The following is a 19,488-nucleotide window of genomic DNA, read 5'->3' as shown; positions in this document are numbered from 1 at the left end:
GAATATTTAATATGTAATTATAGTGGAGAAAGGCGATACGTCTATTTAAGCGTTACGCATGCGCGGATTATCTGGGACCATTGGGATATGTCTCATTGCAACCAGTGCACAAAATGTTGGTATGTCATATGCCGTGGTACGATCTATCCTGTCTGTCGTATGGTCTATATAGAAGATCCCTTGCTAGTTATGAAAAAACAAAACGTAGCGTGGTTTTCTCGCTATCAAAATTACCAAACGTTTGACATCCAATTATCGATTACTAATTTTTAAAATGTGCTCTATTAGTGTCGTTAAACAAAACAAACTTTAACTTTAAGCTCTATGCAGAATAGCGCACAGTACAGTCCCGTCGGAGGACGGTTAAAGGAAGTGAGAGGTCACGAATCTAGATAACCAGTAAAGGTGCTGGGGATAAAAACGCTCAACTGAGGTGTTTATGTCGTAGGATCGAAACGCCCTTGCAAAACCCGATGCAATTTCCCTACCCTTTCAAAAGCCATGCTATGTACGGTTCTATTTTTGAACGAAAATAAATATTGTTTAAACTAAAATATCGTAATGGAAAATTTGTTGAGGGTTTCATCTGAAGACTATGTGCCAGAATTACCAATGGTTAATTGATCAGTATGGTATGGTGAAGTAAAAAACACAAACACAACTCGTAGATGGAAAGTGCTATATTTCCCTATGTGTTTCATTTATTCGTGACACATATTTTTTTATTTAAATCACATAATTAATACATGCTTAATTATCTCGAAAATATCACATTTGTAATCTTTCTGTTAGTGGGTGTAAAAAGTATCCATGGCTTTCTCTATAAGTCTTAGTAAAACAGAAAACAATATAGGTAGCATCTCTAAAAAAACTATCTCTTGAAAACATGTACACAATAACGCTAACGTCGCACTTAATCTTTGAAGCTTTCTCAACATTTTGTTTTCAATACTAAATGGAATACTTGTAATTTCTTTGAAATTGTATGTGTATGCCATTCTGCGTATATATATATATTTGTATATATGTATGTATGTATATGTCCTTTAAAATAATCGTTATATCGATATTTGAAATCGTATTTACGATCAGTTAAAAATGTCATTGGAATAAACATGGCGGGATACAACAAAGAACATTATTTCGATAACTACAATCCTTTCTGAGTACTTGGAATCATCGATGTTTGACAGTAGTTCAGTGGGTGTCACGGTCTCAGTTAAATACTAATAATATGAAGCAATGTTAACAACAACAACAACAAAACGATAAAAGGACCATTATGCCCAGATTTTTTTTTTTTTTTTCACAACAAACACACGAGAAAAGAGCGAGCCAGGCATATAACCACAATGCTCGGAGTTCTTTGTCATAAAAAAAGACACGAGAAAAGAGCGAACCAGGCATATGACGATCATGCTCAGGTTTGTTGTTCACAACAAACACGTGAGAAATGAGCGAGCCAGTCATACGACCATCATGCTCAGACTGGTTTTTCACAAATGTATTCCATTGCAACTGTGCATGGGAAGTCAATCCATTTCTTGAAGATAGTTTGTAACAGGACACAGTCTTCATCTCCTCCCATGTCGTTTGGTTCTCCAGGTTTCCACTTTGTAAACGAGGCAACACGTTCGTCATCCCACACAAACACACCTTCTGTCCGAGAGTCAGTCAGGCCAATGAAATAGTTTCCTGGAACTAGAGAATAAAAAACAGTATTTAATGATATATATATATATATATATATATATATATATATATATATATATATATATGTATGTATATATGTATGTATGTGTGTATGTGTGTATATATATGTATGTATGTGTGTGTATATATATATATATATATATATATATATATATATATATATATATATATATATATATATATATATATGTATGTATGTATGTATGTATGTATGTATTGATGTATGAATATCTATATATTGTATGTATGTCGAGGTTGACTATTACATACACAGATATTAAGGCACTGGCGCAGGGGATAATTAAATCCTGTCTGGCCTCAAAAATTGTCCAATGCCGTTGCTGGGACTCGAACCCGTGGCACCGACTCGCCCGCAAATTGCAAGACTAACAACGACACGCTCTGAGCTATCGAAGCTTCCATAAAAAGGAAGTTTCTTTAACTCAACCATATGCATGGGGCCTACAATCTACGCGGTCGATCCCGCTTACGTGCATGAAATAGTGGGCAGACCTGGCACTGGCTGATATGTATTGATGTATGAATATCTATATAGTGTATGTATGTCGAGGTTGATAATTACATACATAGATATTAACGCACTGGCGCAGGGGATAATTAAATCCTTTCTGGCCTCACAAATTGCCCAATGCCGTTGCTGGGACTCGAACCTGTGGCACCGATTCGCCCTCAAATAACTATTACATACACAGATATTAACGCACTGGCGCAGGGGATAATTAAATCCTGTCTGGCCTCAAAAATTGTCCAATGCCGTTGCTGGGACTCGAACCCGTGGCACCGACTCGCCCTCAAATTGCAAGACTAACAACGACACGCTCTGAGCTATCGAAGCTTCCATGAAAAAGGAAGTTTCTTTAACTCAACCATATGCATGGGGCCTACAATCTACGCGGTCGATCCCGCTTACGTGCATGAAACAGTGGGCAGACCTGGCACTGGCTGGTATGTATTGATGTATGAATATCTATATAGTGTATGTATGTCGAGGTTGACTATTACATACATAGATATTAACGCACTGGCGCAGGGGATAATTAAATCCTTTCTGGCCTCAAAAATTGTCCAATGCCGTTGGGTTGTAAACAAGTGACGCATTGACAGCAGTTAGTGACCTTGCTAATTTGCATATACCATTATTAACCGAGTTAATACACTAAATTATCACATGTCTAATTTTATACATATTTACACATTTATACACATTTTATACATTATGTATATATATAAATTTGTACGGAATTATGGTTTGGTTCATGCAAGTTTGAACCGAAAAAAACAAAACCCGACGTGCACACTGATATTATTATAATTAAATATATATGCATAATTTAACAGTAAATATATCAATGTATTTTGTTTTGTTTTAAATATTCATGTAGTACTCTTTGTGTAAACTCCATTAATACCTATGTAACTATTATTATTAGTTAATCAGTTATGTTGGAAAGATTTGTCCGATTTGTATTTAGTTTATGTTTCATGAATATGAGTCAATGGGACATGTGAAACGTTTACACTGTCGGGGAAAGCGTTTTATTTTCGTCAACGGCTGTAGAACAACGCCTACAAGTAAGTTTCAGGTGTAAACTTTCCTACATTCCTTTGGCAACCGACCAAGTATCAGTACATTAGCAATGACCCAATACGAATGTCTAGTCAGCTATAGCACTTTCCATTAATTTATCGTATACGGGGTATCTTTGTCACAATGGTATTTGTTTGTTTGTTTTATATTTCAGGTGTGTGTTCTTCAAAATACCTACAAATGGTTGCCTGAATAATCCGGCTAGTTACAGAAAAGTGCGTGGCTTATGAGATATCATAAAAGAAAACAAGTGTATATATGACATTTATTACGAGAATAAATATATTTATGTAAGTCAGCCTAATAAGTTTATGTTCAATTTAATAATGCTTTATCTTCCTTCACCGCCGCCATGCGTAAGTCTAGACGACTGTGTGGCGTTACAGTCCTGGCAATTTGATTGGACAGATGCGTTATCCCTGGATATTAACGGACGTGAGTAATAAATGTTTAAGAAATAATATCCTTTCGCATGTTTCAATTATTAATCATAAGAAACGAACTGCTAAATAACTGCTAAATATGACTTCATACATATGACGACGTTACGACAGTATAATGGGAATGATAATTACTTAATTACTAATGATTGCTTTTATCTAACGAACAACATTAAGCAGTGGACAACACTTTCTAATAAAATTTATTTATTTGGTATTTCGTTTCCTTTCATGATTGGCATCTATGTGATAAAATGGGAAAATGGTGAATTTAATATATTTTTGTGCCGCACATGTACTTAAATGTGAACTGAAGGGTATGCACTATGTTTCTGGTTGTTTTATTTACCGTTTGTGTACGCATACTCTGGCTCTCAGCTGAATAGTATGACCAATGTATTGTTCTTTGCAACCTTGGCATGTAATTACATAAATATCGTTGTTAACCGAACAATCCATATCCCCATGTACCCAATAAATATATTAAAACATGTTCAAATATAGGCCTATAGTTAAGATATGTTTAAAGATATAATTAACATATGTGTAAATATGTATATTAAAATATTTGTAAACATATACATAAATATATGTTTGTAAACGATTTACACAATGTGATCCACTTCGATTATTAAAAAAATACATTTTAATGCCATTATAAAACATATTTATGTTTATCATTTTGATACCACACCTTTTGTAATCTTGCCTTATAAGATTTCGTGTCAATTGTTTTTCTATTAGTTTAATATAAACAAAATAAGGTATTTACATGTTTTATCAGTTTTTCATTTGGATTCGCTAACGCTATTAATTGATGAGATAACACTGACTTTATGAACGTTTTCAGTACTGTCATTCTTCCTAAAACTGTAAATGTTCTGACAGACCATACTTTCATTAATTTACTTTTTCAATTTCTATTATTTTAGAATGGTAATTCAGTTTGATTATCTCTTCCATGTTGACTGAAAAATTAAACCAAGCACAGTAAATCATGTAGCGCCCCATGGAACACGTCTTTAGAAACGTTTTCCTTCCGATCCAGATAACTTTAGATTTTGAAACAATAAATTCATGTCTGATAATTATGCAGAATAGTCTAAATCCGATATAATGCATTGTAGAGAGATTCGAGAGAACCGCCAATAGTAAAGCTATTGTCATCTGCATATTCTGGAATTATATATTGATATTTCTCTAGTTTCTTCTTATTATAATTTAAGGGTCAGACGATATTTTCGACATTATTTTCTGAATGTCAATTATATTAGCTAGACCATAATGTCACGCATGGTATTGTTCCATTTTGACGAAAGTGGGTCTAAGCAACCCATAAATGAATTAAAATCCACTGTCATTGACACTGTCGACTAGTTCTAATGGCGAAAACATGCTTACATTTGCACGTAAATTAGGGTGAAAGCGAAAGGTCTGCTAAGTGCCCATAACTTGCTTTTTCACAAAGCGCTTCATTTGCACGCTTTGCACGTGTATTCCATGTTCCCAATGCTGAATTTCCGTATAATTGGAGCTTGCGTTCGTGTACGGTGCACACTCCAAATTCGACAATGGTAAGACTTCATTTGACTATCGAAGATCGAGGAAGGGCTATTGCTTGGCTTCAGGATGGCAATACGCAAAGAAATGTTGCTCTGAGATTTGGTGTCAGTCAGAGTGTCGTTGGCCGACTGTGGCAACGGTACCAAGCAACGAATTCTGTTCGAAATCGTCCACGTTCGGGAAGACCCCGAAGCACTACAAATAGAGAGGACCGCTACATCACCAATATGGCTCTACGTCAACGCACAACTACTGCACGCCGATTACGTGACAATCTGCGGACTGCGACTGGAACTCGAGTGTCTGATCAAACCATACGCAATCGTCTGAGAGCCAATAATCTACGCTGCCGTCGCCAGGCTGTTCGACCACCACTCCTACCACGTCATAGAACGGTCAGACGTCACTGGTGCACGCTTCATCTGCGGTGGCAACGTGTTCAGTGGGGTCGAGTGATGTTCACTGATGAGTCCAGGTTTAGTCTCCAGTTCAACGACGGTCGGGTTCGTGTCTACAGACGTCCTGGGGAGCGCTTCGCTGACGTTAACGTTAGACAACGTCACCGGTTCGGTGGTGGCAGCGTCATGGTGTGGGGCGGCATCTCTATCCACCACAGGACCCCCCTTCTATGTGGTGGATGGCAATCTGAATGGAATTCGCTGTCTGAATGAGATTATCCGGCCGTTGGTTCTCCCAGGCCTTCAGCAGATTGACGGCGGGGCAGTTCTGCAGGATGACAATGCCAGACCCCACCGCGCCAGGGTGGTAACGGACTTTCTCAGACAACAAGGTATCACCAGGTTGGATTGGCCAGCATATTCGCCTGACTTGGCCCCAATAGAGAACGCCTGGGACGAATTAGGCAGGAGAGTTCGGGATAACCATGCCCCTCCGGCCAACCTTCATGATCTGGGTCAACTTCTTATGGCAGAGTGGCAGGCCATTCCCCAAGAGTTCTTCAGACGTCTGATCAACAGCGTGAGGCAACGATGTGTCGAGTGTATTCGCGCCAGGGGTGGATTCACACACTATTAAACGAATGTTCTAATGTGTAAAATCCATGTTTGACAACCTTCAACTTTGACAGCATGTCATGTGACTTTCTTATATACAGTGACGTTTATTTGTGTTTTTTTGTAAATATGGAACAATAAATTAAATTTTTGGTGTAGTTTACATCATCAATCTAATACACTCTGAAACTTATTTGGTTATAAATTTTTGACCCTTAAATTCTTTTGAGTAGTATATATAATAGCAAATAATTTAGCACATACAATAAATATATTAGGACATAAAATATCACCTTGTCTACAACCCGTTTCTAATATGAAATATTCAGATAAAAATCCAGTTTCCATTAATGATTACACTAGATAACGAGTTATTGTAAAATATTCCTATTCAGTTTTAATGGATGTTTTAAAGTTAAATATGTCTAGCACCTTATATATAGCTGACCAAGATCAATTGGTAGCAGAAATCAAGCAATATCGTGTTATTCAGTGTATAACATGATGTTATTAATGAATATAATAGTGCCTCCTTATGTATCTTCCCTAAATGAAACCATTTTCTTATTTGTCTATTAGTTTATCCTCTGCGCCTGCTGTAACCTCGCTGTGGTGCAGGGGTGTAAGATTCGCTTTGAGAATGGCCAATACAGCACAACTCTTCTTGTTTTCTTCGGGATACAATTAAAGTTTTGAGTAAAAGTCAGTATCTGTCTGTGATATTTGTATTTTTGCACAGTTCTTTACACTGTGTTTTTATTTAAATCTTGACTTTTATATTTTTATACTTTATTTGTTTGCATTACCATAGTTTGACACCCAATAGCCCATGCATTTTTCGTGCTGGGGTGTCGTTAAACATTCATTCATTCATTTATTAGTTTATCCAGAACATGTTTAATTACATTTCCAATACATCTTGACGCCATACATTCCATATATACTTATTATCGTGCTTATATTCAATTAGGTTCAAACACGCTGTCCTGGGAACACACACCTCAACTATCTGGGCTGTCTGTCGTATAGCCATCAAGTCCATAGTTGAGATGTACAGGTTTTTCACCATGAAGATGAAAAGGTTTGTGCAAGATCAAAATAGGGTACTAGAGCATTATAGTCGATAATGTGTGATATCATGAAATGGCATCCGAGTACTCAAAAAGATATATTTGGAGAAACAAATGTGATGGAATCATTTCGATTCCATCCAGAATTTGTATTACAATTTTTACGCGATACTGTTTTTTACTCTAAATTTTAATTTTATATATCTATGATATTTGTATTTGTGCACAGTTCTTTACACTGTGTTTACATTTAACTGTTGAATTTTTATATTGATGTTGATCATCACATTGTTGTTGCATTTATCATAGTTTGACACCCAATAGCCGATGTATTGTTCGTGCTGGTGTGTCGTTAAACATTCATCCATTCATTTTTAATGCCTCTGAGTATCTAACATAAAATATTTTGAAGGCTTTCAGGAATCCTTGGGTGATATAATATTTAACAACACAAATGATATGACCTTGATCTATGGCGGTTCACAGTGACCATGCTCCCATGTTTTTTAGGCTCTATTCAATTTGATAAAATGATACATACATAGTGTGGGTTGCCAATATGGTCTTTCCCAATATAGCATTATAACTATGCCATTGGCCTTCCAGAACAACATGTCCGTGTTTAGTTTAGCGTTTGTTTTATAGATAAGACAACAAACCTTACCTAAAGCATTGGCGACAGCTTCATTTTTGTCATCCGTATCTAAGACGATCAATCTGGCACCTGACTGGTAGCAACTGGCACGTGCGTTGTCGATTGTGTTGGGTACACTCGACGACTTAAAGCACATTTTCGGATTGTTCAGTAGCACGTACCCGTTTTCAGTTGGGCAGCGATCTACAAATAGATTTCTAATAATTATTTGGATTAATTTTAATCATCAAACTATTAATCCCACAACAAAATAACTGAACAAAAAATAATAATAATAATAATAATAATAACAATATTAATAATAAAGGAAAATATTAAATAATAATTAAAAAAAACTCAATTCGGAATTTGTCTGTCAGCCAAAATATAATACAAGTAATTATTTTTGTAGAATTATGTTTATTTGGCGATGTGTAGATTAACCAAACTTAGGGTCTATTTTGTACGGATTCAAACTTGGGCCTGCACATTTAAAACATCATCGATAAATCCCAGATTTGAAACATGAAATATTGATACACAGAGAAATGTTTTAACTGTAAATGAATACAAACTTACTGGGTTCACATCTGAAGTCAGACCACGTTCCGTCTGGTAGACCAGTTCTGTTACCTACTGGGTGGAACGTAAAATCACAGGTGTAGGACAGTTGACTTCCTACTTTAGTCGTCTCGTAGGATATGTTGAAGTCAGCCTGGGCGTTGTCAATAGGTAGAGGGCTTGGACAGTCTGGAACATAAATCAAACAGCAACACAGGTCAGCGTGGTCTATATCCACCGGGAATCCCATCAACATGTGACAATCTGCCTGTGGGATGGTGCATATAAAAGATCCCTTGCAAGTAATTGTAACAAAAAATGAAGCGGATTTCCATTGGAAGGCTATATCTCAAAATAAAAAAAATGTATGGCATCTCATATCTAATTCGAGCTGGACGATATTGAAATTTCAGGTTCGTATTGGTACCGGTATGTTTGGGGTGATTTATCTAGGTATCGGTACGGTATTTGGTATTGATACAATATCCACACCAATACCGATATCTAGCGATATTTTCGGTGTACTCGGATTTAAATGCATGCCCGAGTTAAGTATCACCCGCTAATTTCACCTAAATAATTAAATTCAATACTCAATGTCCTCATTTCTCTGTCTTCTTTTCAGCTATTTTGTGTTCGTCAGATAATTAGTATATTCTTAGTGTTTTAATAAATAACGTAAAATATGTTTTAATACCGAAATTTCGGTATTTTGAGAGTTGCTTGGTACGGTACGGTAAATCGGTATTGATATGATACCGATACCGAACGGTATACACGGTTTATCGCCCAGCTCTATATATGTTAGTTCATAAATCAATGTGCTCTAGTGGTGTCCTTAAACAAAACATACAAACAAATAGGATAGAACATGTTTTTGAATGCAAGTCTAGTTCTCCGTAACCAGTGTCTCGTTCTTGTATTAAAGGGATATCCTGAGTTTTCAGCCCTAGTAAAATACACAACCTGTTTAAGTATAACATATTATTCCGATAAATACATTAATAATGACTTTTGGTCAAAATGTTTCAAATCTCTTTTGGCCATTTTTAGAAATAATACATTAGAAATTAGATAAAAATCGATTTTGAGATACTACAAAACAGTACGATGTCCAGAAATGTCTGTATTATTCATATTCAAAGCAAAAAAAAAGAAAAAAAAAAGTAAAAACAAAAGTCCTTTTGATGATATCAAAACATTTTATTTCCCGAAAACCTTTTAAAATAACTACAAACTCAAACTGATGTCTTTGCATATAGAACATTAAACTATGTTATGTGGTTGTTCTGTCAGTTTCATGTTGAACTGACTTTGTTGATGAAAACATACTTTAGTGCACAAAGGAGAAAATGTTAGGAAAAACTGTTACTAACGTAAGAGTGCTTATTTGTACATATTTACTCTTCAGAAATGTAGGAACATTTAAAACGCAAATGCCATTACCACCAATAATTGGAACAGAGATCAGTTTTCAACAATAACTGCCTAGGAAAGTACGTTCATGACTGCACAATATAGCACAAAAACACTGAAAAATGTGCATGTGCACTAGGCAGTAGCCCCGTACACGTGGGTAGGGAGTCATTCACGATTTTCATACTTCCCAGAGAAGTCGATAAATCTGTTTGAGTGAGTGCTACTATTAATTTTGGAGAATCTCGTGTTCAGTTAGCCTTTGTTCTTTGGGCGTTATGCATTATTTGTCTTTGAATTAGTGATGCGGCGCCTACGACATGCTTCAAACTCGTAGAATTCAGCATGATGTAGCCAGTGTGTTCAATGTTTCGCCGTTTGTGATTTTCAGAGTATGGAACAGACACAAACAGACCAAAATGGTGATGATTGATCCCGCTGAGTGCGTCCCATGTCAACCACACGACAGGAACCCAGGTTCTACGAATCAAATCGCTGCACATTTATACCAGGCTACTGGGGTGCGAGCGACGAGTCAGACGATTAGAAATCGGCTACATGCAGCTCATCTGCATGCTCGGCGACAAGGTATTGTGCCACCTTTAACGAATCGTCGCATGGAAAAAAGGCGCCAATGGTGTACACGGCGTAGAAATTGTGGGTATCGTCGATGGTCTCGTGTAAAGTTTTCTGACGAGTCCAAATTCACTCTGGACTTCTTGGATAGGCATAGTCGCGTTTGACGGCGGCGCAATGAACGCCAAGCAAACGCCAACCTTAGGACACACGGCGGATTTGGTGTCGGTTCAGTTATGATGTGGGGTGGTATCACTTTGACTGACAGAACACCACTCCATATTGCTCAAGGGAGGATCACTGGTCAGTACTACCGGGGTAACATGCTAGCACCGATTGTCGTCCCGTTTGCTCGCCGTGCTGGTCGACGGTCTGAGTTTCAAGATGAGAATGCTCGGGCCCACGGTGCGCAAGTAATGAATTTCGCACTCAAGTATGAAACGAAATCATGCCACTCGAAATTTTACCCGGGTCCAGCTACCCCTTTCAGTTGTAGACTTCAATGTAATTAACACTAAATAGGCGGCCTTGACATACCACGTCTAAATACTAGTATCAGACAGACTACATAACAATGGAACAGATTATATATTTATTCAAGTGGGTCAACACAGAAAACAGTCCTCAACATTTCACAATACGAAGACAGTTGACATTTAAATTTTAATAGTTATTTACAAATAAATCTTAAGTTCCCTTTTAATTAACACCTCCCCATCACAACAACGTTCAGCTCTTCTCAAAACACGGAAAAAAGAACTCCCTATTATAGTCTAACGGCACCATTTTCGTTAGCTCCGTTTTGCTAATTCGGAAAGCGTTTTCTTCAACAAGTCAAACCCCGAATCCTACTTCCTATTATAGTCTAACGGCACCCTTTTCGTTAGCTCCGTTTTGCTAATTCGGAAAGCAGATTCCTTGACACGCTGCCCTAGACGGATAAACTCCCAACCCACTCAACATGTGATAGCGTCATTGTTGGGAAAGGAATTTCCTTTAGCCAAATACAACCATTTAATTAATTAATCTCTTCCCCACCCATAATAATATTTAAATACGTTCTAATGATTTGGAAGCAAGCACAAATTCAATCCAAAAAAAACAACATCCTACAGAACAAAAACAAGACTTACTTGTTTGAAACCCAAAACCCAAGTAAAGGATAATGCCTCGACCCGATCTGCACGGACTTTCATACCCTTAAACCCGATTGGCCAGATAATAACGAAACCCGTAACCTACCGACAACCCCCGAGTAATTTTCCACCAGAATATAAATTAGACTGGTCTCATACCATACTTTATAACATGCACAACGTAACGTTCCTGACATTCCCTTATTAGTAAGGTTAATATTAGAGATTAATATAATTAATAAGAAGAATAATAAGAAGAAGAACCAAATAAAAATAATAACCAAGGAAATATGAAATGATAGATCGACAGAAAACCAGGAACGCTACACGCATATCATAAATGACTACCTTCAGCAGCAAAACGTTACCAGAATGCCATGGACAGCAATGAGAGCTGACCTTTTTCCCATAGAGCAACCTTTAACTGAACTTGGCCAGGTTGCAAGAGGAGTTGAATAGTCTTCCTCAACTCGTCATTGGGAGATTGACACGTAGCATGTTGCGTCGAAAAAAACGAATGTTTCATGAATCGTGGAGTATTACTCATTATTGTTAAAAATACATGAAAGTTCAGTTTTCACATGTTTTTTTTAAACAATATTTATTCAAATAAATGAAGTGTATTGGCAAACAGGTGATAAGCCTGTATAAATGCCTCTCCATGAGATGATGTTTCATACTGTAAACAATTCAGTGAATGAAAACATTTTATCCCTATCTTATTTCAAGGTTGTTTGCAGCCATACAAACTGCTGCCAACATTGACTGATTAATTGATTGTTTTTTCTTCCCAATTCCTTCATTATTATCATACATCTATTTCTAAACAGTGATACCTTTTAATACTTCTTTAATTGGCTGTTATTTCCTACATTCCCCTACTTTTTATGCGTATACAAATGCAATTAATATGACACAATAGTATGTTGATGACTTTAATGGATTTCGAAAATATGTACACCATGAAGCAAGCAATTAAAACACTGTTGAATGTCCGCGTAAGACTAATTGTAGAACGAAACTAACAAAAACGTTAATGATTTTGTTTTATTGTTATTATATGGTATGCATCACTAGTATCACTAATGTTTTATTAATGTATACTAAAAGGATATATAACTGGGTTCAGTGTACATTGTTATTAATTACAAACGTGAGATATATATATATATATATATATATATATATATATATATATATATATATATATATATATATATATACAGTAAAACTTCGATATAACTCAAATTTGAAGGGGACAATAAGTTTGTAATGTAATGGGTTTCCTCTCTAAGACTATATGTCGGAATTACCAAATGTTTAACATCCAACAGCCGATGATTAACAAATCAATGTGCACTAGTGGTGTTGTCAAACAAAATAAACTTGAACTTGTTGGTAGTTGTCGCCCGTTGTCATGGAGTTAAGCTATAACAGAGATTGGCGATCGATTTTTCTGCTTCGGTTGCATTCCAGGATCAGTGTACGAAGTGTACCCTTGGGAACAGTTCCCGTTCCAGACAGTGAGATCGAGTTCTGGTTGTTGTGTTTAGTGTTTACGAAAACCGGTATCTGAACAAAGCATTAGATTCACTAAGAGGAATCCAATTTACGGTCTGTTGCTTGGGATATGAGTTTTATTGCACGGGTCAAGAACAACAACAACAAAAAAAAAAAAAAAAAAAAAAAACACACACGCAAAACCCAACTCCCCTACCCCCCAAAAAAGACCAACAACATAAAAACAAAATAAAACAACAAAAACAAACAACCCCAACAACCAACAACCAAAACACAACAACCCCCCCCCCCCCCCAAAAAAAAAAAAAAATAAATAAAAAAGGAAAAAAAGAAACCCCCAACAACAACAACAAAAAATAAAAAATAAATAAAAATAAAAACACCCTGCAAACTAACAAAAATAACAAACAATGAAACAATTGACAAAAAGAGAGAAAAAAAGTTGTTTCTTGTCTCATAGGTATGACAGTCAATTATTAATGACACGAGGATGTCATGCGTATTGCCTGGTTATTGTCAAATATAAAACCCCTAGCGTTTCAGCTTTTGTTTGGTGAATTAACACAAAACGTGACTGTAGATACCACCATATATACTTAACCTACTTATACACAATTTTCAAATATTCTTACCTTGATTTTTTTTGTGCTGCACTGTATTTTTCCCCCACATATCTTTACACTGTTGTGTTACACACTTACATCATTTCTATTTCTGGTGTATATAATCATATCAATCTACTTACCTGTATTTGACACTATAGTCGATGTGTATATTTGTGCTAGTGTGTCTTATCCTACCACACATTCACAACACACCTGTTGCTAACAATGCAGTCGTCAATCGGTTGGCATGCACAGTTTATCGTTTACCACACAGGACTAACTGAACACGACAAAACAAGTCTAAAACGCCCTTACTAGTAAACAAAAACACTTTCTTTAAAACAAAATAATACTAATTCCCCAAATCTTCACCCATCCCCAAAACATAACAAAATTAATACGAAAACAACATCATCCCCCTTAAACAGCAATAAAATAATCATAATCGTAATCACAATAATTATAATCATAGCAATAACGATATCTTCTCCCCATACCACTTGCTTGGTGTTACAACCTTCACAATCGCAAGGACGATTCTTAAGGCCCATTTTGTAATAAACGACCCATTTTGTAATATTTATGCATTTTGAATAAAATACGACAAATTAATACCTATTTTTAATTGCCAAACTGGTACGTAATTACAAAATGATACATCAGTCGTGGTGCACTGGTTGGTACCGGATCAATCCTAATCAGAGACTGCGTCCACTGAGTTCATCCTATGCTAAGATGCATGCACCTCAGGTAAGCACTCTAATAATTGAGCCAGATCCTACCCCACCCCCTTCTTTATAGACGAGTTGTAAGATGAATGGATTCAAACAGCCACAAATGTAATATTCTATTCATCGCGGACCTACACTTGTCAAGTCGAGGAACTAACATTTAACTCCTGTAATTGCCACGGCAATCGGCAGTACCGTGGAGATTGCTGTGGTGGTTTTAATTTTCCACGGCACTTTCTTGCCTTGGATTAATTTCAGGGTTTTTTCAATAGCATGGCCATTTTTTTAATTCCAGGGGTAGCTAAGTGACCCATCGAACCAATCAAATCCCAAAAAGAAACTCCACAATGACCTACATATCGCTACGTTATTATATAACAACCAAATCTTGAGGGAATTTAAAACGTTGTGATACAACCGCGAAGCCAGTTCCTGGATTTGCATGGAATTTGAAAGGTCCAAATATGTGGTTTACGATGATAATAATCTTTTAGTTAGTTTTTAAAACTATAAATTCAGTATCCTTAAAATCATATTGCCTTAACCCACATCTGCATATATCCAATTGGTTTGGGTACATGTACAGCAGCGGATTTAAGTAGAGGTCGTGATTGCCACTTACGTCCTTTTGACGATACTCTATAGCTCACGAACACTATTCCTATCTTCCCTAACTCATGTCTAATACCAACATTCCAATCAACACATTATCCACACCTATTCCCCTTCCCGTTAAACATTCTAGAATCATTGTTAAACTTACATGCTGTGACACAATTCTTTGAATATCGGCTCTTCGGTACACAAACTTCGTTGGAAGAACAGGTGTGGTCTTCACAAGGGCCGGCTATTATCTGTAAGACGGAACAAATAGAAACCGAAGATGCAAAAAGTATGTGATTCATGGACAACACACTTTCCACAGATAATTCAATGCGTTTATATATGTATGTATATATGTATGTATGTATGTATGTATGTATGTATATATGTATGTATTTACGATCACTTGCTACTAATGATAAAATGTAGCGGGTTTCGTGTCTTAACACTATGATAAAATTACCAAATATTTGCCATCCAATAGCCGATGATTAATGAATCAATGTGTTCTAGTGGTGTCGTTACCCAAAACAAACTTTTTTTCTTGCTGATTGTCGGGCAGTTGTATTATTGTATGAGACGGCCCCTGGAAGACGGAATGGCTGAGTGGGCGATCATGTCACGATATAGGTCGGAGAACTTAGAATTCTGCAGTCCGGAGTTTGCCGAAGCTTAGCTGAATGTGGGTGCTCTCGGGTAATGTGTGTCTGTAGTGTGTGTATTAGTGATTAATGTCTGATTTTTTTTTTTGATCAAGGAACTCTGACTGCAATGAGAGCGTATTTATGTCCAAATGTCCGTCTAGCTCTCTTACAGTCAGAGTACTCGGGCTAGGAAACCCGCTGTCGCCACGTCATGGGCTACTCTTTTCGATGAGCAGCAAGGGATCTTGTATATGCGCGATATTTACTGAAGACCATTCCATTATATTACTTATATCACAGTTATTATTACATATATTGATATTTACTGAAGACCATTCCATTATATTACTTATATCACAGTTATTATTGCAGATATTGATATTTACTGAAGACCATTCCATTATATTACTTATATTACAGTTATTGTTACAGATATTGATATTTACTGAAGACCATTCCATTATATTACTTATATTACAGTTATTATTGCAGATATTGATATTTACTGAAGACCATTCCATTATATTACGTATATCACAGTTATTATTACATATATTGATATTTACTGAAGACCATTCCATTATATTACTTATATCACAGTTATTATTACATATATTGATATTTACTGAAGACCATTCCATTATATTACTTATATCACAGTTATTATTACATATATTGATATTTACTGAAGACCATTCCATTATATTACTTATATTACAGTTATTATTGCAGATATTGATATTTACTGAAGACCATTCCATTATATTACTTATATTACAGTTATTGTTGCAGATATTGATATTTACTGAAGACCATTCCATTGTATTACTTATATTACAGTTATTGTTGCAGATATTGATATTTACTGAAGACCATTCCATTATATTACTTATATTACAGTTATTGTTGCAGATATTGATATTTACTGACGACCATTTCATTATATCCCTTATATTACAGTTATTGTTGCAGATATTGATATTTACTGACGACCATTTCATTATATTACTTATTTCAAAATTATTATCAGTCACGATCTGGTCCAACCGGAAGACACTATACGTTTCGTACCAGGCCTTTTGTATGTTTGTTTATCTGTCTGTCCGTCTGTCCCACACATAGTTTTTCAGACCTAATTTTATTTCCTTTATGACACAGATATTGAGGTGAAATTTTGAATATAACTTCAACATGAACTGAACAAGTTCAGGTTTGACATTCATGGCGACTTAGCCATTTTCAAAGTTATATCCCTTGAACTTAGGACATCAGATATCCCCTCCCCTCCCCAACTCCCGGACTTTATTTTCGCAATGCCTCAAAATATTGACCAGAAAATATGTGTTTAACTTTATCATATACAATTGCATCATGCTTGCTTTCAAGACGATTTACCTAGTTGTTTTTGGAAAGTCAAACGTGTCGATTCCGGTAGGGGACAAGCATTGCTCCAACAGTACTCTTAGAATTATTGTTGTAGATGACATGTTAATACTTACTGAAGGTCAGGGATCAATTTCACTAAACGTCGTAAGTTTACGTCTGCTACTAGCAGTTATACTCGGCATACGTTTACACGTGTTTGGCATTATTTCACACGGAAAATGACGTCACTACAGCCATTTAATGATAAAAGAAAATGAAATGTGTGTACTTAAAATGATATTTGCTGTACTATGATAGCAATAAGAATTGTTTTAGTGGTAGATTAAGTTTACGTGCAAACCTAGCCTTACGATGTTTTGTAAAATTGGGCCCAATCTTCTATATTACTTATATTACAGTTATTATGCAGCTATCATACTCACTGAAGGCCAGTCCTGTTTGTCACTTAAATCAGTTCCAATTTGATTGACAACCAAGTTCCAGGCTTGTTGGATTGTAATTCCAAAAAGTTTACATTTCCCACTGGAATGCTGAAAGCTGCTTGATTTACACTTGTCACGAAGCTTACACTCTGCCGCACATTGTACAATTCCAATGTTGTCTATCTCGTCTATACCGACAGCCCTTATTTCTCTGTTCCTTCGTAGAAAGCTGAAGTTGTCTAGATTTGTACAGCTACGTACCGAACCACTGGCGTGTAAGAAAACACTCATCAAAAGAATTAAGATAGGATCCACGGATTTCATCTTTTAATTGTTTGTCCTGTTTTTCTTTTTTATTTTGCTTCAAAAACTGATTTAGGTGATTTGTTTTAACATAACACAAAGTGCAGAAAGATTGTATCATGCACGTTTACTTGTATATTACAGGGTTCACCAGCCACGTCGTTGTTCATTGAAGCTCATGACGAAACAACAACTTTACGATCAGAATTAAAACCATTCTATACTAAGAAACATACTGCCTGTTATAACGGTCAATCATTTGTGACAAATACATCCAGAAAGCACTTCGTTTAAAATAACCAGTACTGGCAAACGTGTTTTGATTGGTAAGTATGATTCATCTTAATTCTTGTAAACAAAGACGTCAATACTTTTAAAGCAATCAATGTTCTATGTGGCAGTGTATTTAAATATTAATCCAATATTAACGTACCACATGAATAAGCCAATGGAGCGGCACAGACTCGTTGTGGAACCTGGATTGACCAGTAAGATCCTGATACAACACAACAATCTATGGAATGGAAACGTACGGCTCAAACTTTAGATAAAAAAAAACAACAATAATAATAAATAACATAAATAACATAAATCAGCACGTCCCAACACGGTGAGAGAGAGAGAGAGAGAGAGAGAGAGAGAGAGAGAGAGAGAGAGAGAGAGAGAGAGAGAGAGAGAGAGAGAGAGAGAGAGAGTACAAATGTCCATGTCAAGGCCGTCGAGGGTGATCGATCTCCTACTACCGACCCATCGATCTTCTGGGATCAAAATACATTATACACATTAATTGTCTGCCTCAAGAAATCACAGTGAATAGTGAATAATACCCCGACAGGTTTTGAAGAAGGACGGAATATGAGATGACGAGAGGAATTATGGTTAATGAGTAGGAAACCTACTACCATTAGAGATATAGTTTATTAACGTGTATATACAAATGTCCATGTCAAGGCCGTCGAGGGTGATCGATCTCCTACTACCGACCCATCGATCTTCTGGGATAAAAATACATTATACACATTAATTGTCTGCCTCAAGGAATCACAGTGAATAGTGAATAATACCCCGACGTGTTTTGAAGAAGGAAGGAATATGTTATTTAATGACGCACTCGGAATTATAGTTAATTAGAGAGAGTACGTTATTTAATGATTATTTAATGACGCACTCGGAATTATGGTTAATGAGTAAGGAAACCTACTACCATTACAGGTTACATATAGTTTATTAACGTGTCTATATCCAAAAGAGGTTCCGTCTCTGGCATGACTAGTGGCTGTGGGTCGAAACAGAAGGTATTTAATTTAAAGTGACAATTTCGAGTAGTATATGAAGAAAACATGAGGAGCGCTGCCATTATTTCTCTGTCCGATTGTCCAAGGGACAGAATAGTATACGCTGCGGCCTTTGTTACACCAGATTTGGGGCAATAGCTGGAGAAATATATAGCCCAATGGGCCCACAGACGGGGTCGACCCTAGACCAACCGCGCGTTAGGCGAGTACTTTACTGCCGACCTACTTCCCACCCTTCCATTTTTTT

General features: G+C 36.4%; 1 protein-coding gene across 1 annotated transcript; it reads right to left on the bottom strand.

Annotated features, from left to right (window-relative positions):
• Positions 1-665: 665 nt before the first annotated feature.
• LOC121389509 (macrophage mannose receptor 1-like) lies at positions 666-17,989 on the bottom strand. Its single transcript, XM_041521200.1, has 5 exons — positions 17,644-17,989; positions 15,352-15,442; positions 8,622-8,792; positions 8,073-8,246; positions 666-1,701 (listed from the first exon to the last, which is right to left on the bottom strand). The coding sequence occupies exons 1-5, from the start codon at positions 17,965-17,967 to the stop codon at positions 1,484-1,486; spliced, it is 978 nt and encodes a 325-aa protein (XP_041377134.1). The 5' UTR covers positions 17,968-17,989; the 3' UTR covers positions 666-1,483.
• Between the last annotated feature and the right edge of the window lie 1,499 nt (positions 17,990-19,488).

Source organism: Gigantopelta aegis, chromosome 1, assembly GCF_016097555.1.
Source record: "Gigantopelta aegis isolate Gae_Host chromosome 1, Gae_host_genome, whole genome shotgun sequence".
Classification (NCBI taxonomy): Eukaryota; Metazoa; Mollusca; class Gastropoda; order Neomphalida; family Peltospiridae; genus Gigantopelta; species Gigantopelta aegis.
The sequence above is the reverse complement of the archived record's forward strand: the minus strand, read 5'-3'. Positions and strand labels throughout refer to the sequence as shown.